Genomic DNA, 20791 nt, shown 5'->3' with positions numbered 1-20791 from the left:
GAAAGAAACGTCCGGCTATTACGGACATAAGGTGGAGCGCCAGGAAAGAACGGATATTCGGGAACGATGAGGAGAAATGGGGAGGGCGGGGGCGGAGGGGGGCGCTACGCAACGTCAAGAAAAGCTGCAAAACGGGGAAAATATACAAGAAAAACCGGGAAACACAGACACCCGCGAGCACCTTCGGGCGGGAGCCGTTACGTGGCGGGGCGTTACAAAAAGCACGGAGGAACATAAAGGGCTCGAGCCAACAGACGCCGCGAAAGCCGCGACGCAAACGGGCGCCGCCATGAAAGACGAGGCGAAACTACGTCATCGCGCGCGAGAAAGGAAGCCGCCGGGAGACAAAGCAGCCCGAACGCCGCGCGGTAACTGCGGCGAAACGCGGCGCGACTTGAAAGCGAAAGGCGGAAAAGGGCGTGCGGCAGCCGCGATGTATAAACGACGTGTACAGCGGGAACACGAGGACGCCGAGATAGCGCGCGGGTTGCTCGGGTCACGTTGGAACGCGATTTCCCTGCACGGCGCTGGCGAGCAAAGCTGATGAAGGGAGCGTAAGGGTTCGGGAAGAGAGTCGCTTTGGGGGAGGGAAAGGTTTCTTCCCCACTGAGGAGCGAAGCTGGCGGCAGGCCTCGGGAATTTCTGCCACGTCTGTTCGCCCCATTTGGTCGGTCCCGAGGAGCTCGGCGGCGTGCGACTGGCCCCTTGGCGAAAGAGGAAAAAAAGGAAGGAAAATGTGGAGCACTGAATGAAGATGGCGGATCGCGTCAGACATGCCGCCGGCTGTGCGGGAGTGATTTTGGGCTCGGAACTCGAAATCGAGAGGGATGAAAGGCGGGAGAACGGCGCGCACATCTCGGCGAGCGATTTTTGGGAATACGGGAAAAGGGGAAAACAGAACGAGGCTGAGCCGCGCGCGCGTGCCGCGTTTTGAAGGGAAAAAAATAAGGAATCCGAAATGACGGCGGCGATCCGCACGGCAGGTGTTCGCCAGTCAGGGCACGTTGGCAACGTCAAAAGGAGAAAGGAATGCCACCTTAGTTACACATCACCATCATCATAACTCTTCTGGAAGTCAGTTTGCATAAACATATCGCCATCACAGTTATTTTTAGGTCTCTTGGCTGAAGCTCGAGTTCACAAACGGCCTTCCTTATTAGAGCCTCCGAACACGTTCCTCTACCGCTCAGCGAACTAAATAACTCGAGTAGCAATACTCCGTGCAGAAAAAAAGGAGAGAGAGCTTTACTAAGTTCAGAAAAGAACACGTGCAAGAATGACACTGGAAAGAGGAAAACGCCGAATCAGGTACTCTTATACGAACTCCTTGTACAAGCAGCGTGGCTTTGCCTGTAACACCCCCAAAAGAACTCTCTAAAGTGATCGAGTGCGGTGAAATGAAAGGACGAGCAGAGCAATCTTGCGGCAGCCGCTTCGAACACAATTTCTCCCACAATGCCTTCATCACCGACAGCGTCCCGTCTTTTGTCACTCGGCCCCGAAATTTTGCTCGTTCACTGTCAGGTTTCCTATAGCCGCTGGAGCGTACGCACGAACAGGGCGACCTGGGAGGCTTTCTATACTTTTCTCTCCTTCCATCACGTTCTTTTTTTTCTTTTCTTGCGTCGTATCCGGGGAACTCATTACAACGCAATTTAGCACCCTAACGTCCCCGCCGAGTCGCTGCGGGGCGACATCTGCCGGAGGCGTCTTCAAACTCGTTTCGCAAAGTGCGGGCAATTGGCGGCGAGCGGCGCGCTCCCTCGCGGCGGCCGTCTGCGGGACTCGTAGACTGAATTTAGCGGCAGACGGCGCGAGCGCGATACCCTAACGAGCACGGACGACGACTTTTACGCAAGGGAACAACACAGAGAACAGTGCAGAGAGAGAAAAAGAAAAGGCGAACCGCTATAATGGAGAGAAACGGGGACGAAAAAAGTAAAACGAGGGATAACTAAAGAGTAAGCGACGCGAGAGGAGAGAAATTGACGAAATGAAGAGGTGAGGGGGAGCGGCGTGGTGGGGGAGACAGACGACGTAACGGCAATCAAGGAGTAGGCAGGTGCGAACGACGCTTTTCGCTCTGACCGGCCGTCATCGGGTTCTCCTATAAAGCCCCCAGTGGCAGGCTTGCTCGACTAAAATAAACAAGCGGACTTCGAGGAATAGAAGTAGATGAATGCATTCGGAGGACACAGACGAATCGAAGATTTACGTTAAAAAGGAAAGCAGGAAAACCGTTCGCTTCCATCGACTTATCCAGCCTCTTCAGTTCCTGCAATGGTTTCGAACTCGATGGGAAGCGCCGTCAAGGGCAATATTCGCCAATATGAACGGGAACCCCAGGTATGCATTTAGAAACGGTAATGTTTCGCGTGTCTGCGATGAAGAAAAAAGAAAACAAAAATAAAAAAAAAGTTCGGTCATGGGAATTCTTCAACGCGAGAAATATACAGCAAATAGCAGTGAGTGCAATTACAGGATAAAGAATTTTTCCAGGATTATTTTCACTATTTCGGCTGAAAGAAGTTCATTACTAGAAGAGGGGAAAAAAGTCCGAACTTCCATTTTGTTTTTATTTCGCGCTCGAACCTCTACGCGGGTACGTCAGCGTGACGTCATGGATTTCAATGTAATTTCTCGTGTTTGAGCCCTTCTAGCGCTACAAAAGTTCAACCAACTTGCTTATTCCGGGGGCTCGTTTAAAATACAACGTTGTTCATGTTTATGGATAAAAAGTCAACTCGGCCCGGCTAGGCGCCATCAAAACTCATGACGTCAAGGCGGGTTTTACGGGAACTTCGAGGGCCACCCGGCTTCCGCTCTTAGGTCTTTTCTGACTTATCAAGCCTTTACTGACAGCAAAGGTGGTTTTTTCCCCGCAATTTTGAAGCGTACTTACTAATACACCTTAGCTAGTTTTCACCTTTTAGAGACCATTAAAGAGGTACATCGTGGCGCCTGCGGCATCGTGGAATGCCGTAGTGTAGGGTCGCGGACTACCTGGGAACACCACAGTCGATCTAGACAATATTGACCCTTTTCGCGAAGCAGTTTGTTCTAGAGAAACGAGATGGCGCTTTCGGCGCCGCGCCGCACGTTGCCTCAGCGAAAGCGCGCGAATAGGAAACCTTTACCTCTTCTGCACTGCTTCCGTGCGATCAGCTGTCGGAAAGGCAACTGGGCTTTCGCTAACGCTGTGTGCTCCATTCGCGCCGCAATATAAGGAGAAGTGGAGCGAAGACCTGTGCAGTATAGTTGGCTGCAAAGATTGTGACTAGCATATAAAGGAATGGAATGAATCTGCGTGTCCAAGTTGACGGACTGTTTCTACATAAGAACTGCTTGCGTTTCCGACTCTTCGCGGTGCACAGCTTCCCTCGAAGACAAAAGAAAAAATATAAAGATATTAACTCATCCGCCAGCGTCGTAGCGCTAAGCTCCACGGAAAGGACTTCAATACCAGAACGTCTGCACGAGTGAGTGCTGTCCGAGTTGGGGTCGGGCATGTCAAAAGGGGTAGCTGGCCCACGCCGTTGTCCGACTCATCCACGCTATGGACGTTGTTGAAAAGAGTAACGCGTTCTCATCGAGAACGAGGAGTACATGATTTTCAATATCTACATGAAGCGTGGTGAACGTTACACCTCATCAGTCTAGCAGGACTCGAGTGAAGCATACTGAGGAGCCGAAAACGGCTGCTTAAAACCACCTCTGTTCTCCCTAGATCCTTATAGGCCAGGGAGACTGCTGTCCAACCTTCGTCCAAAGTTGTCGAAGGATCCACTTTGGAGGGCGGGGGTTCACACACTCACTCCCGCACCTTTGTTTCACTGAATAGACAGAAAGGGAGGGGTGGGGGGCTTCGCAGACAGGGATTGTCACGCTTGACTCAGTGGCGCCTCTTCGTTTATCAGATGACTCCGCAGTTAGCTGGAGCGTTCGCCAGACGACATGCACATCCACTGTAAACACTGAGGCGACGAAGGCAGCTCAAGTAAGCAATGAACGCGTCACAAGGCGATCAAACATGGAGGCCCCCGCGCGATCACCGTGAAAAGGGTCAATATTATCTGCGTGTAATGGAAGTCAATGATCGTTCTCTGATCTGATGACGAGGCGCGTCGTAGTGGGAGGGGGGGGGGGGGTCCTCCGGATTACTTTCCATTACCTGGGGTTTCTTTAACATGAACTTAAATCTAATAAGTACGCGAGCGTTCTCATTTTTTTTTTTTTTTGCTCATTTCCTCACCACAATGAGGCCGCTGCGGCCGAGAATCGCACTCGCTACCTGGCGCTCAGCAGCGAAATTCCACAGACACTGAGCTACCGGGCTGGGTCGCAAAAAAAGAGAAAGAAAGCAAGAAAGAAAGAAAGAAAGAAAAGAAGAAAGAAAGGAAGAATCTGCGTGACCCGGCGCCCCGTATGCAGACGAAATGCATACTGCGGCTGCCTGCGCACGCAAGTAAACGCACTGATGTCTCAATTCCAGAACGCACGCGATGGATGCGAATAATTTCTTTTTTCTTTGTTTCCTAGGTTCCGGCGTTCTTCGGCATTCTACGACGGTCGATATCACACGCTCGTTTTTCAGAAGGCCGAGTTCTTCGTGGCGTTGCACAGAAAGTAGCGAGGCTAGATAAGTAATCAAAATACCTTCTTTTTTGGTGCTGGTGTTGTTGAATTTAAATGCAGTTTGGGTTAATCAGCGGCCTAACGCCGACTAACCTAATATAAGAAAACGCACTGCCACTTTCAGTTTAAAAGAATTTCGATATTTCTTCTCGCTGAGGTGTTACTTTACGCGGTTGTAAACGAGCGGCTTAACATCTTTTAATTTTGGGCTTCTCGTCCATTTTTGCAGAATGCCAGACAGTCAAAGAAGCTCTATATGTTTCTATGGATGCGACGTTTCTTTCTCTCTTTTTTTTCCGGACGTAAAATTTCCTCCCGGGACGTTACGTACGATTGGTGAATTCAAAGGTGTCCCGCCGCAGAAACAAGTGGTGCCATACGATTCCCGCCGCAGTGAAGAGGTGTGTTACTGCGCCAAGTAGACCGGCATAATTTCATAACGCTTTCCGTTTCGATTTGTCTGAGCACACACCAAACAAGGGAAGCATCGCCACTTGCGACGATTCAGCATTTCCCGAAAAAAGAAAATCAAATATAATGCCGAGTGGTGTGTCTCACTTCTTATTCAATAAAACTGTTGCAAAGAATAATTTTTTGAACCATAGAATAAACAAACGCGAATGATTCTGTGGGACTATTTTCCAGATCGCAGTAACGCGCGTGCGCTTCGCGTCCGCAGCTTTCCGTTCATTGCCGCAGAATGCCCGCGAAAACAGTGGTCAGCTGTCAAAATCTCGGATCACTACATCCCAAAGCACAAGACAGATGTATCGGCCACCCATCAATCGCATTACCAGAAAAGGAAATACAGAGTCTCGACAACTGGCAAACGCGTTGATTGCATGTGCACGCGGAACGGTGTGGCATGTGCAAAAGGAATATATTTTCTGTTGTGCACGAGTTCTTTAATCTATGAGTGACGTCACTGCACTACCATGTACGCAGGCACATTGCGAAACGCGGCGGCGCGTGGAACTACAGCCATCTTTGAAAGCACACGGGAGTGACGGAGTACGAAAAACCATCGCCTTCAAGATCGCTGGCTACGGGCGCTGGCTGCAGGTCGCCCGGTCTCGGAGGCCAATGGTCAAACCAATATAGAGTTCCCTACAAGCAACACTAGGAACATTGGCGCTATAGAGCCTAGTAAACCTGCAGTATGGCATGAAAATGATGGGTAAGTAGACGTATTTGTCTAAACTTTTTGTATCGAGCTTGGAACAGCTTCGGAACTTTGCAATTTGACCATCCGCAACAAAGTATTGCTTCGTAAATGCAGCAACATACAATTAGCATTACCACAAACACACACAAAGGACAAATTGCTTTCACGCGTTTAGAGAAAAAAGAATGTTGGAAATTTAGAAAGATATCGCGTAATATAAACACGAACATCTCAAGCTACAAGCACCAAGACTCGACAAATCCATGTACCGATCATTTCCACAGTGGCTGAACGATAGCAGCAGCAGAGTGACGTACCGCAGGGGTGACACATTCTGCCTAGGGGGCGCAGTCATCGGATGAAGAGAACGCGACCATGGAGAACGCGTGAAAGGGCGCAGTGAATGGGAAGGGACCTTATAAAGGAAGATATAATGTGCAAGAAAAGAAAAAGAAACAAAGAATGGCAAAAAATACCGAGTACCGAGCCGTCCATATAGTGCTTCCTCGCTGAAAGGTGAAGAGAAATGCCAAGCAAAGCATCGATCGAACGTTAATCGCAAAGGAGAACAAGCAAGCATAAAAGAAATCAATGAGCAACAAGAGCGACACCGGCCTCTGAGGGAAACGCGAGCGACAATTCCTGGTCGAAGACAGTGCCCCGGAGGCATATACGACGGGAGTTCCACTCTTTATACCCGGGGGGGGGGGGAGTTGCCGATGAGCAGTGCAACATGTCAAGCGGAGCGGTCGCTTCCCGAAATTCACAACGGAACGGTAGTACAAGCGCAGACCGTGCTCCAATGTGAGTTTTTTTTATGCGTGGGCATTCACACCACCTTCCTTTCTGACGGCGCAGAAGAACCGACATTTGGGCAAGTTGGCACTTGTCGAACCGTTTTTTTTTTCACCGGACGACCGTTGTTATTCAGTGATCGCCTATCACGAGACTAACCTACGGTATGCGAAATTTCTCGAATGTCGTTGCCGGCTTAACAGCGAAGCAGTCTTGGCCAATCAGACTGTGAGCACCACGCGAATATTGTCGTACGTTTTCTAACGCAAGCGTTAACGAATGATTGCTTGGGCAATGTACCGTGACACGTGCGTAAATATTTTTGACGGTCCCAACCAATCGTTTAAATTCGACGACATTAAACTGCACTCGGCGCTATCGCTTTGATTTGAGTGCTGCTCTTGGATTCTGAAGTGAGGCTATTGACAGTGCTCAGGTTAGAGTATACTCTGTCGAGAACACCATTATGGTATGTGCATACACGCCATCATTAACGCTAAACCGCTTCGAGCGTATCGAGCCAAACGTCGGTGTAGAAGCTGAAACGTCATCACGCTGAAAGTGCACCGGGGGCGAGCTTCGAGGTTCGCTGTGATTACAGAGGAGGAGGAGGAAAGAGAGGAGCACTCACTGCGAGGTACTGGGGCGTGACGGTGCCGAGGTTGACGAAGTTGGCCATGGTCCACAGGTTGGTCATGACCTGCTGCTGACGCTTCTGCTCCTTCTCCTTCTGCGTGTCGGCAAACTTCACCACCATCGGGTTGTTGCAGCCCTGCGTAACAGAGCGGGGAGAACAGGATGAAGGCACTTTTGAGAGGGACGACATGCGCACCGACAAACAGAGGCCCCAGGAACGCTTGCAAAGCATGTGCGAGCTAACCGAAGGCAAATCCGTTTACTAATACTGCTGACGGAAAACTGGACGCGCGAAGTGCTGGCGGCGCCACCTAGTGGCGCCGAGCTCGACTACAGCCCACGAAACTAACGGTAATGACCATGCTCTACTTAGTGTTGATGGAATAGATGTAGTAGAAATAATGATTAACTTATAATTGCGACTTTTAACGTGATTAGCATTCCTAGAATACTTCCCGAACTTTCCAGGGTCTGTCTGTCTGTCTGTGTCTGTCTGTCTGTGTCTGTCTGTCTGTCTGTCTGTCTGTCTGTCTGTCTGTCTGTCTGTCTGTCTGTCTGTCTGTCTGTCTGTCTGTCTGTCTGTCTGTCTGTCTGTCTGTCTGTCTGTCTGTCTGTCTGTATGGGTCACTGGTGACTGGTCACGCATTTGGGCGATGGAGGCTAATGGCCAAATACAGCGGTGACACCAAACCAATTAAGGAAGTCCGAAAATCTGCAAAAGAAATCATGCAGGTCCAACGTACATGCCGAGTCTATAGGTGAAGCGAACCTTTGTACTGGAGTGGTTAACTAAATGCTATACAACTAATGGGGATGAAGCAATTGTGTTTACTTTCATCCCGTGCAAACGTGTGATCTGAACGGAAGGTCAATGTTTATGCCGAGGATTGAGCCATGGGCGACGATATGGCTCGAAAATACGGATCCCGCGCATGACAGCGGAATAATGACGACGATGGAACGACGACAACGCCATGGCATGTATGCCAGCGCGCAATGGACGAGTCCTTCTCGAAACACGCAGCCGGCTCTCCTTACTGATCGACTCACACACGAGGCCTAGCCTGCGTCCCGCCGCACGGAGTTGGTGCGAGTACACGTGGAGGGAAAAACGCGTAGCAAAGGAAAAAGAGAGGGGCACAGCGTGGAATACAACACGAGGATTCAACAGCGCCGCAGTCTTTCGTGCGGTGCAATGAAGCGAAATGGTCGACGGCTATGGCGGCGGTCGATGCTCGGAAATCGAAACTATACGAGGGTAGGGCTGGGCCGGAGGAGCACGGAGGGCGGCTGCAGTTCGCGAGAGACGCACGCATGCACACACGCGCCAACTCACACGTAAATGGTAGCGGAAGAGAGAATGTGGGAGGAGGAGGGGGGGGGGTCGAAGTTATACCGACCTGGAAGTTATCGATCGGACACAAGTCTGCGAAGCGCTATAGGAAGAAAGCGATCGTGCAGAAGGACAGTACATATTTATTCTTTGTGCTTTCAATGAAAACTGCCTAGTGTTAGTCGACCAGGATAGAAACGTGGGTTAGTTGATTCGACAGTACGAATGGTAATTCAGGTCCAAAGACACGGTGGAAAGGAGACGTCGCACGCAAGAAGACGCCACGTACTCGGGCGCAGTGTTACACGTACGTCTTCCGTCCGGGTCGCCAATTCCGATCGCCACGACGTGATCTGAAGTCCGACGCCACGCTGCACGTTTCTTGCGTTGTTAGATTTGAAGGTATGTCCACATTTCCCGCTCCCACATTCCCCTTTCGGCTGAACAAATTGAAGCTTCACGTCAGGATTACTCACGCGACAACTCAATCAACCACTGAAGAAAAGAAAAACCGGTGGAAATTGTGTTACAGTACCTGTTCCAGATGTACTGCAAGTGATTCAAAGTGTGGCGCTGTAAACCGACAGCCCGTACCTTCTAATGTAACACTATGCAAGCGTCAGTGGAGATGATTACCACGATGGGACGTGATCGTCGAAGCGGTCTGACCGTGCCTGAAGAGGGCGACTTGTTCTTTCAAATCCGACTAATTCGCGCTACAAATGTTACTGGAAAACAACGCGACTGTTACGGTTATATTCAGGTATAACCCAGGCAGAGCAACTTACTCGGAAACGAGCATTCGGGAACGAGACTGCGCACAAAACGCGTAGAAGCGATGGTGGCAAGACTGCGATCCGATCACTCATATAGGGCGGCCTTTTTTTCCCTCTTGGCGCGCGGCGATTGACTCTATAATGTGTCTGGGCCGCGCCTCTCGAGCGAACCTCTTGGTAAGGAACAGTTCAACAGTGCCCTTATCGCTCTCGCAGCTTGCCTTTATTCCCTCCCTCCCCATTTTCGCACGATTTCCGCGCAAGTTGGCCGGCCACTGCCGTTACACCCAGTCTCGGGGAACCTCCTCGCTGCAGCGCTCGGCGAAGCAAGCATAACGCGCGTTTACGACACCCGTCGAACGCGCGCGCTCCGTTCACGGCCAATTTGCGAACGGAGAGATTAGGCTCGCGTTCGACGTCGCACGTGCCCGTTAAAGAAGGTCCTTATATCACCTCACTCCACCTCACTAATTCTGTGCAGTGCGGCCAAGGCTATATTTACACTCGATTAGCCTATATAGCCTGTCTCAACTAGGGCCAGGAGGAACTGTACTTCGCTATTCGTTTCACGGTGGCGCTGGCTTCGCGCAGGAACAATTAACAGCGCCCCCCGCACTCATCGGTGAGGCGGCACAGGGCTCGCACCGGCGGTGCCGTGCGGATTCTGCCCGTGCAAGAACTGACACTCAACTGGCTCAAACAAAGTTCGCGAAGTGCACGACGAATCTAATGGATCTTACACTTCACCAACTCCAATGTAGTACTGCGAAAGGTACACCGGTCGTGCTAGCCAACCGGAACACAGAACCAGAAGAGAGGCTCCTCTATTGTTCCGCCTCTGATCGCTCCACACTGAATGAAGGTTTCGCGGAGGGACCAGTGACGCACAAAGATCGAGTCATCCCGCCTTCTAACGCGCAGCCGGCTCTCATTACGCGATTGGCTGACCCGAGCACCAGCCTTGGCTGCACTGGCCCTTGCGAGCCAACCGGCAACGATATTCGGAACCGTAAAAAAAGAAAAAACAGCGCACGAAACTCATAGGCGTCACGGTGACGCAAGACAAACGGACGCGCATACGTCGCACCTGCGTCTTCTCTTTCGTCCGTGTCTTTCTGCCTGGTTTACCATTCGTGATGTCGAAACGAGTAGCCCAAGCTTCCATCCCAGCAACGAGCGCCGGATGAGTGTTCCATAAAAGGCAGGGCGAGCGATCGCGCGCTGCGAATCATTTCAATCAATCAATAGCTATAAGAGGGCGGACAGTATAAATAAATAAATGAATTTCAGCGAATCTTTCATTCAGTCGGCATCGCGCAGAGTGGGATTAGCGACGGACAACCGGGAATTCCCACTTCCGGTTCACTTTTTTCTGGTTGGCTGATGCGACCGGCAGCTCTCGTTGCGGTGCGCGGAACTGGTTGAGGCGGGAGAGCACATATCCCGCTCGAGCGCGGTGAGCAAACAAGGCTAGCGAGAGGTGCGCGAGGTCGTTAACCCCCTCGGCCAAACGCTGTCGTCACGCACATACGCTAAGAACTCAGCGGACTATGCCTCCGTATCGGCGAAACCATATTACGCTCTCAACGTACCAAAGCAGTGCGCGACGTCACAGAGTATGTAGCTATGTTGCCAGCGCAACCAAGCCTGGCCTGAAGGAGAACCGAATGAACAACTAGGTAATTCAACGGCGCCAAATAGACGCGCTCAAGGGACACGTGCAAGAGGAAGTGCGCCAACTCAAAGCTCAACTTTGTTCAGAGCAAAAAATCGTTTTATATACGAAGAGCAGCTACGTAATAACGGTGAACATAGTCGCTAAGGAATAAAAAAAAACGAAGTGTATGCATTCGATACGAAAAGCCTTACAGATCGCATTAGCCGAAATAACGGCAGTTATCCAAGCGTGGCCAGCTGGGCTAGTTGGTGTCGTTAGCCAAGGTCCGGCGTTCCTGTTGTCCCTCTCTGCTCGCCCGTGTTTATTTGTGCGCTGGAACGATGTCTCATAATGCTATCTAAGAAAAGCAATTGCTTACCGTGAAGGGACAAACAGCACACGAGCGTCGTCTTTTCCCTTGTCGCAATTATTCGGGCTACCTTGCCAGTCTCTCAGACTTACCTCGACCTTTGCCGACGAATTCGGTCCGAGTGAACTACCAGAGTAAGAGCTCGAAAGAGAAGGGAGGCTGCATCGAGCACAGAGTTTCGCACAATTACGCTACAGGGAACTGCATGGGAATGATTGGTAGTACATGTATTTGCCTAAACTTCATCTTTATGGCTTTAAATGGCCTCGCGACATTACAAAGGGATTATTTTTAAGTACTTTGTTATAAATAATTAAAGACATACACTGTTAAAATTATCCGACGGCAGGATTCCAACACAGGATCTCTAGCAAAGTATCCAGACATGAAAGCCATTACGCCACGGACACGTGAACAAGCGAAGCCACTGCAATTAGTAGCGATTATGCGTGCTTGCAGAGGCTTACTTTTTGCAATCAGGAAAGTATAGAATGCTTTGAAACTAAGGCCAATTTAGGGCTGGATAAAGGGTAACAGACGAAGCCACAAGAACGTCTGAAGTTCCAAGCACGAAGATGAGACAAAACCATCTACTGTACCCATCATTCCCTTTGTGGCCGAACGATAGTAGAGCCAGCGTTCCCTCTAGTAATAACTGCAGGAATCTCTATGGAATAGAGGGGAGAGAGAGAGAGACGCTATTGTTGCTTTACGGCCGAGAACATGGCTGGGCGCCTAGAATTGCATAAAAAAACGCGCATCCATAACGAGAAAAGGGGGAGAGGATGGAGAGGAGGAAGGAGAGAAGACTGCGGTCCGCACCGAATCGCCAACGAATAATAGAAGGTGTCCAAGCTCCGCACTGCGACATCAAGGGAACGCTGTGGTCAAGAGCTAGTTGACTCGCAGCGCTCGCAATTAAAACTGGAAACAACGGTCTATTTTTTCATGATTTCACGGCTCTCAGCACCCACGCGCATTTTGTTCGCTAGAAGTGTTGATAAGGATTATAGTTTTAAAGCCATGTGGAGCCATGCTCAGAGGGCATATATATAAGGTATTCCAGCTAACCTTAGCCAACGGCTACAAAAAGAAAAAAAAAATGAGAAAAAAGAAGAGGTTTAAAAAAAAATCACGGTGCAAGATACAATAAAAAGATACAATTAAAAGAAGTGACAAGTGAAAAACATAGGCATTAAAATTGTATCTGGCACCGTGCTTTTTAAATCTATTTTTTTCTGAACAGTTTGGCTAACGTTAAGTGGAACGCGCGGTATATTCAAACTTCACCTGAAACGCCGGCCTGCGATAGGAGGAACACAGTCTGGTATCGCGACGTCTCACAAACCGCACATGAAGTGCGTAATGGTTGAATGCAGTGCAGTAAACAGGTCAACGAACATAGTTAACATGCACTGTCACAAGAATGGTTCATTCGCCTGTTTTTTTGGGGGTAGGTGACTGAGGGAAATGGAATAATATGACTAGCGGAGAATGAAAACAAAGAATATGTTAGAATAAAAAAAGGGCCTAAAAGCTGTTCAGACGTTCTCCTACTTACACAGAAAAAAGGATAACACCGCAGAGAAGAATGGGAAGAGCGTACACTTATATAACAATGACGATGGAAGACAAGAGCGTGGAGATTCCTGCACGGAAGACAGTATGCGCAGAACAAGAAAAAAAAAGGAAAAGCTGGCCGAGGAGCCCGTCTTTGGACGAAACGCCTACGAGCAGCAAGAAGAAAGACTGAAAGGGAACCACAACAACAACAACCATAACAACAACAAAGAGAGCTCAGTGCGAGCGCGACAGAGAGCACTCGGAATAAATGTCGCGCTTCTCTGCTCCGCGAGAAGCGCCGGAGAAGCAGTCCGAGCGGAACTCATCTCGTTTCTCCATTGGCGAGCAGCGGAGACGCGCGCGCGACTCAACTTTGCACTCAAACAGCGCGGGCCCGGCATCGGAGCCTTAAAGCGGGCTCCACTCCAAGGCACACTCACAAGTCGCAACGCGTACACTCAGCGCCGATAGGTGGCGCATGCGCGCATTCTCGGCAAACCCGCTGTCGGCGAGAGCGGCGGCGCCAGACTTAAGCGAGCGAAGAACAAAGCAGTGGTAGAAAAAACGGAAAAGGAAAGGCGAAAAAAAAAATAGTAAAAGTGCCTCATCGGCACGTTCATAAAGCATGTGCCGAAAAACCCGTTAACATTCGCTTACAGAAGACGTGCCATAGTTCATAAACGCCGCAGTCTATTGTTTTGCGCTCAAGCTTTCGTGTTCATTCTGAATTTATTTTCTTTCCGGTTTGCTCGCGTTTGTGTTATACGCCACGCTGTTTACGCGCTGCCGAGTAATGCGTACGTCCCACGAAGTGTTTTGTTGGGACGAAGTGACAATACCGTTGGGCCCTGTTACGTCTCCATACGACGATGAGCACTTATTGGACGTTTCCTTCGAGGCAGCTCCTTTCATCAGCGCCGTCCAGTGACCGCCGACAGCGACCGACACCGACTGTGACGAGCGTGAAGACCAGTCTCCTGACCGTGACAAGATGGCCGTCACAGAGAGCAAGGAACCAGGACGACGACTTCCGTGGAAGGAGCATGAACACCTGTTTGCAGGTTGCCTCGTCCTTGCTTCGAAGTTCGGATATCAGAGGTGGCGTTCTGTGAACAGTACGACCCCTCCTACTGGTCGCAACAAGATCATCAGATTACCTTGTGTAGGAAACTAGGGAAGAAGAACAGCTTGTTGCAGTGTGAGGTGTCCTGACATCTGCAGACACATGTGTCGTGACTATAATCTGACTACGTGTTTCAATATGTAAATAATGCCAAATGGACCTTTCACTCCAACTCCCGGACGTACTCATCTCTGTGCCCCAAGGATTGCTGGGCTAAACGCTACCCTGAGTCCCAACAGCCCTAAGAGCTCCATTCCTTCAGTACCTCGATAGCGTAAAGAAACATGCTCAAATATAAGCTACGGAAGAAGGAACGAACCCCATCCGCCTTTCTTTCCAATCAATCGCAGACTCCAGTGAGATAGACCCCATCATCAATTATAACGACACGCCGCTTGGGACTCGCGCTAAGTATGCAGACTATACGAGCATCATCCCTTGCCTGTATTAGGATGAGCGAAGCTAAACGAGTTTATGGACTCGAAAACAATTATTTCGAAACTCCATATTCATTGAATTGGAGGGGGAAAAGTTGACCGGTCTTAAATTCCCCCCCCCCCCCCCCCCCCCGAGACCTCTGCGCCGGTACGCGTACGTCAGCCTGAAGTCAAGTGCCTCAAAGTGTTTTCTCGTGTTTGGACCATATTGGCGCACCTCACGGCAGTCTCATTAACCATCGAACAGCGTACACTGCAGATTTCCCTCAGCCTGAGTAAAATCGCGTAATTTATCCTGAAAATTACGACAGCGTCAACCACCTTTCGAAGTCTAAGTTGCTTAAGCCTTCTCTTACGATTTGCGCAGATAAGTTTCAGTACACAGTGCGGGCGACTCCTCCGTCCCTCAGGATCGTTCATTCCGAAATCTCAATCTGACATGCGTTAGGATCAAGTTTCGAAAACATGAAAGCAGATAAGTTTCGATAGAGGGAGGACGCAGTCCACGTAGCGGTGGGCAGACCTTTTATCACTCTAATACGTGATGGAGATTTAGAAAGGAACACAGTTTTATTTAATTACCTTCTCCCAAATTCCATCCAAAGGAATCTCGCATAAGCAGCAGACAAACGAGTTCCAGAACGTGAGTTTAAATGTTTAAATTCGCTTCCCAGGGCTACCCATTAGAAGAGCTGCGAGTAACAGATTGATTTGACTGACTGAGGGAGCAACTACATTGGGCTGTACCTACCAATGTGCGCGCGCGCGCGCGCACGCACACGCACGCACGCACGCACGCACGCACGCACACACACGCACACACACACACGCACGCACGCACGCACGCACGCACGCACGCACACACACACACACACACGCACACGCACGCACGCACGCACGCACGCACGCACACACACACACACACACACACGCACACACACGCACGCACGCACGCACGCACACACACGCGCACACACACACACACACACACACACACACACACACACACACACACACACACACACACACACACACACACACACACACACACACACACACACACACACACACACACACACACACACACACACACACAAATGTTTTCACGTGCCAAAAACAGTACGAACTGATTATGACGCACGCTGTAGTGGGGGGGACTTCGAATTTTGACCACGTGGGTTTTTTCATCGCGCACCTAAATCTATAAGCCAACGAGCGTTTTTAGCATTTCGTCCGCATTTAAATGCGGTGTTGTATAGCGCCCCGTGGACGCCACACTGCGGGTGTCTATGCAAATATTAACGCGAGGTTGCACGAATTCGAACGCCACTTAAAACGGCTGTCGCGGCTGAGAAACAAACGCGCGGCCCGGCGCTCATCAGCAAAAGGCCAGAGCAAGGGGGCTGGCCAATGTGGGGTGGATGCCGCCCCTCCCCCTGGACTCTCTCGACTATACATCGCCGCACGCGCAAGGGGAGAAATTAAACGAGAAGCGGTTCCGGGGCACTTCCTTATTTCGGGACGCTACGCGAGAAAAGCTGGCCCCGAGGGAACACCCTCAACCCTTCCCGTCGAACTTGGCGAGGGAAAAAAGGGAAGTCAGTGCCTGGGCACCTTTTCCAGCGCCTCTTCCCCCTCACCCGCAGCCCCCGTGGCTCCCGCGGGAAATTCCAATCGGAGCAGCCTCGCAAGCCCCCTAATCCCCAGGAACCTCAGGCGGTAGCCTCGGAAAGCACCTCGAAAACGGGAAGATGGGGAAGCGAGCGATTCGCGGGAATCGGCCGCGGAATGACAAGCAAAACCGAGCGAGGTAAATGGGGAGGAGAACTACGTAGGAATGGGGGCCGCGACACGCCGTCGACGCTGCGAAAACAATCACCTGCCTTTGCTTGACGTGAAAAAATAAAGAGCCGCAAAATTTAAGGAAAACTTTCCAAGACATTTCGGGAAACATGCTTCAAACACCGTGTCGGCAGTTAGCGATCGCAGCAGTAGTTTACCAAACGCTAACATAGTCCAGCGTTATACGGGGCCGCTCAGTGGCCTAGTGGTTAGCATATGATAGTTAGCGTTCCCTCGGTGCCGTTTCCTACGAAAGCACTTAAGCCTTACACGCGCGGTGAGGTGAATTCTGCTTTTATGGGTAAGTTACTTTAACGTATGAGGTAACTGCACGGTACCAAACAAATGAATTGATCAGGATGCCGTAATTAACGCTAGCGATGAACACCGATCATCCTAGATTCGTTTTTTTATCACGCGAATTACGAAGAACGTAAGCGCAACACATTTCAGGATGCACATACTGCGAAAAAAATATTTCGCGGAATAAAGACTGGGAAACCTGAAAATCGTTCAATTTTTTTTTGTCTTTCCGTAAACGACGTGGCAGTTAAGGGGTCAAAAACAAAGAGCCCAGCATTCGAGGTCTCTCTATTTATTTTAACGGTGGGCAGGAGCTAGAGAAGACAAGCACGCGAAACAAAGACGATCGCCAAAGATATTCGAACGGGCAAACAACACTAGGACAAAGAAAAAAAAATGTTGCGAGAAAAAATCGGAAGGAAAAGAAACACCTGCCGCCAGTCCGTTAGAGAAACACCGGCACACGATGAAGGGCCCAACAATGAGCCGCAGCGAAGAAAGACGGTGCTAAGTGAAGAGGGAACGAAGAGAAGTAGACAGGCAGAGCAGTGAAACAGAGCTATGGGGCAAAAAAGAAAAGAAGGGAAGTCAGGGAAACAAAATAGTAAGGAGCGAAAAGGGAGAAAAGGGGGGCGCAGGCGTATATGGGCGCAGTTCCGATTAAGCGGCGCGGCCGAAACAAAGGCCAATCAAAGGCTGCCCTCCGGCAGCTACGCGGGAGGTTAGGGATGGGAGAGGGGAAGAAGCGGGAGTAAAGGGAGGATAAGTGGAAGAGCAGGCCGTAGAGGTGGCAGGGCGTCACCGCCGCCGGCTCCTCGGAGAGCGCGTTTCGTTAAGTGCGCCTCGGAGACTCATCACCACGATTTGCCAGGGATCGGGCACGGAAGAACCGGGAGAGGAGGACTGGCCCTACTCCCTCTTTGTCGATTGGGAGAAAGAGAAACGGGATTGAGGGGGCAGAGAGGGAGAGAGCGTTGACGGGACAGGTCTCTCCCCTGCCCCGGAGGGAAAAAGAAGGAATAGGGGAGGTAAAGGAGGAGTGACGAGCCGGGAAGCAAAGCGAACATCTCACGGGCCTTCAAGAGGAGAGGTCTTGACAGATATGCCGCCAAAGAGGAAACGTGCAAGGGTATTGCGAGGAAAACAGTAAAGACGGTAATGAAGAGAGACTGAGGTGCGACGAACGCTGGAATCGACTAAGAGACTCACGCAAAAGAAGAAAACAAAAAAGCGAGAGGTCAACGATTGCGCGCCCAGAAGAGTTCGGCCCCTCAGTTTCCATTCTTCCAGATGAGTTCGCAGCGTTTGGAACGAACTTTATTTCCTTTAGTGGATATATGGAGTGCACTGCCATCGACGCCGATGTGGTGATGTATAGCTAACAGGGAGAAAGGCTGCACGCTATCTCAATCCCCTTATCTTAACCCACCGCAGTGGCTTAGTGGCTGCGGTATTGCGCTGCTAAGCAGGAGGGCGCGGGTACAAATCCCGGCGTCGGCAGCCGCGTTTCGATGAGGGCGAAATGCAACCACGCCCGTGTCCGGTGCTTTGAGGGCATGTAAAAGGTTCCCTGGTGTTGAAAATAAAACCGGAGTCCCCCACTACGACGTGCCTCATAATCAAATCGTAGTTCTGTTACGTAAAAAGAATAAATAAATAAATATTAACCTTCAGCAGCCTTGCGAACACTTGACTAAGGTAACAATGGCTTCATTCCCTTGTACAAACCCCAGGTAACGACAGAAACGGGTCGAGTCAGGTCAGCGGGTAAAAATCCCTTGGTATGGCGCACAGAAAGGCGAAAACTGTCTGCACTAGAAAGAGAAGCTTTCCAATCACGAACAGTGAACAGGCCCCAACAAAGCTCCGGGCCTGGGGAACTTGCATAGCGCTTAGACCAAAGCTTGCAGGTCGCTAATCATGCTGCTCTCAAGTCGAGACTAACAGAAATAAGCGGATTTTGGCAGGCCACGTGATGCGTATAGAGCAGCTAACCCGTCGCCCTTTAGGATGAAAAGATTGGCGTGAAGAAAACCGGAAGACGCGTGCAGCCAAAGACTGGACGACGTGTGAAGTGATGGGATCGCACAATACCAATGCGTAAGATGTTTTGCGGCGCAAGGCACGTGTAAATTGGAAATAGGTGGGGAATACCTTGACTCTGCAGTTGAATTAAAGTATTTGGCTGCTGCAGAAGATCACAATAATGATGACGAACCCTGTTGCAGCCCTGCTCCTTCGGCGTTAAACGCAAGTTGCTCCGGTCCGAATAAATAAGCAGAACAACCTAGCTCCCATCCAATGTATTCAAAAATTGTTCTCTTGTATGTGTATGGGACATCTGAGCCGAAAAGAAGTGGTCAGGAAGGGCTATCCGAATATCCGACGAACTTCTAGGACTCAGGTTCACGGTCAGCACAATCACGGGCCAACCCCAATGACTTCTCCACATCGAGCGATAATGCGAAGCAGGTTCCCGCGAGACGCGACGGACGGTCACAAGGCCAGTTGCGGCCGCCTTTCTAAGGACGTTTACGCGAATGCGAAAGTTTAACGTGTCAAATTTTGCAGCGCATCCCCATAATACTTCCTGCTTGGAAATACAGCACGAGAACACGACTTCGACGAAATAGAGAGCGGGACGGACAGCTCGGCTAGTTGTAAATACTTCAAAGGTACAGCAACTTAGCCTCTGCTTCTAGCCTGTTCTCCCGCCGTATTTTGAACCACGAACTATTCCAAAGTAGTCCAGCTGTCCATCCTGTATACGCGGTATGATAAATGCCACAGCGTTGTATTACAAAAACGACTCACTCGTCTTCATCTAACCTCTCCTGGCGCATTGACACGATTCGTCTTGCTGACGAACTACCGTCGCTTACACTAAGCTCAGGGTGTAGCTCAGCTAGAAATTCAATGCGCCGTGTCGCTCGTCGCATTCGCGAAAATGACAGCTTCTGTAAAGCGCAAGCGAATGCAAAAAAGGAAACCGACAACCTTCACGACGACGACTCTATAGTACGTAGCAACAGTCTGCCTAATCTTGGGTCGATATGTCAATGAGAACGGAGAACGAAATAAGTGCTCTCAGATGAAAGCGCTCAGAGTCGCTTTCATATATTTACAAGGTGTCGAGACTTTAATCAAGGAGATAGCAGCAAGGGAGGAGCGTTTTGTAATTATGCCCCCTGTGTATGTATCTGGGGAGCCAAGCTACGAATAAAAATCAGGGCCTGCCGAAACAGCGGCGCAAGGCGAGAAAAAATAAAGAAAAGCAAAGGAAGAAAGACTAAAAAAAAAAACAAGCGACACAACAGACCATTCGAAAGACAAATCAATTCCAACATGGCGGAAATACTGCCAGGCCTCGCGCCGCCTCACACGCGCGCGGACCACAGAACATGAGGCCGAGGTCGGTAAAATGAAGCTGTACTGAACAGACGGAAACAGTTAAAAAGAAAAGCACGAAAATATCGGGCGCCCCTTCCAAGAATCGATGATTAATCTTTCGGGTCGTTATTGAATAAGAAACCACAAAGATGACCGCGTCCGTTTCGCGATAGGAAACGGGAAACCAGTCTCGTTCTTTTCCTTTTCTGAAGCGTATGTAGAAGACATTACACCTCTGTATGCAGGAAAAGAAGTAGTGAATGTTGTGCAAGCGCGAGAACATTCAAAGTGTCGTGCTTGGACTATGATGATGTAGCGCTTTCCGGACGGCCCTCGGGGGCTCGCAACTAGAAAGGCAACAGCTGCAACCGTATATACGAGAGGAAAACGGTCGAAACTTCGCCTCGCATTGGGCGGGAAGTGAATTAAATAACTCTGGACACGCACGGGGTGTTTGGCGAGAATTGGCGAGATCGAGGCGATGGCGCATTTATTTAGCGTCGACGAACGCTGTGCAAATGCTGTGGCGCCGTCTGCTTTCTGGAAATCGACACTTTCTTTCTCGCCGAGGTGCCGTCTGTCTGACAATGGCAGCGTCAAAATAAAAGATAATAGCTACAAAACATCGCTTATCCACCTTGTCCTCAGAGTGAGATGGGACTAAGTGGCTGGTTTTACCATTCATGCATTCCTCGCGGCCACGACACAGAGCGACAAGCACGGGCCAATCAGGATCGAAGCGAAAGAACCTGAGCACGCACCGCCA

General features: G+C 50.2%; 1 protein-coding gene across 12 annotated transcripts in view; it reads right to left on the bottom strand.

The window, feature by feature from the left end:
* LOC126543780 (CUGBP Elav-like family member 1-A) overlaps positions 1-20791 on the bottom strand; it is a 575682-nt gene that overhangs the window by 64331 nt on the left and 490560 nt on the right. For all 12 annotated transcript variants that reach the window (XM_055062366.2, XM_055062365.2, XM_055062364.2 and 9 more), the window contains one exon: positions 7227-7367. In XM_055062366.2, the coding sequence (XP_054918341.1) occupies positions 7227-7367 (141 nt within the window). The remainder of the gene's footprint in view (positions 1-7226; positions 7368-20791) is intronic.

This window comes from Dermacentor andersoni, chromosome 10 (genome assembly GCF_023375885.2).
Source record: "Dermacentor andersoni chromosome 10, qqDerAnde1_hic_scaffold, whole genome shotgun sequence".
NCBI classification, from domain to species: domain Eukaryota; kingdom Metazoa; phylum Arthropoda; class Arachnida; order Ixodida; family Ixodidae; genus Dermacentor; species Dermacentor andersoni.
This window is presented reverse-complemented; position numbering and strand designations above follow the sequence as displayed.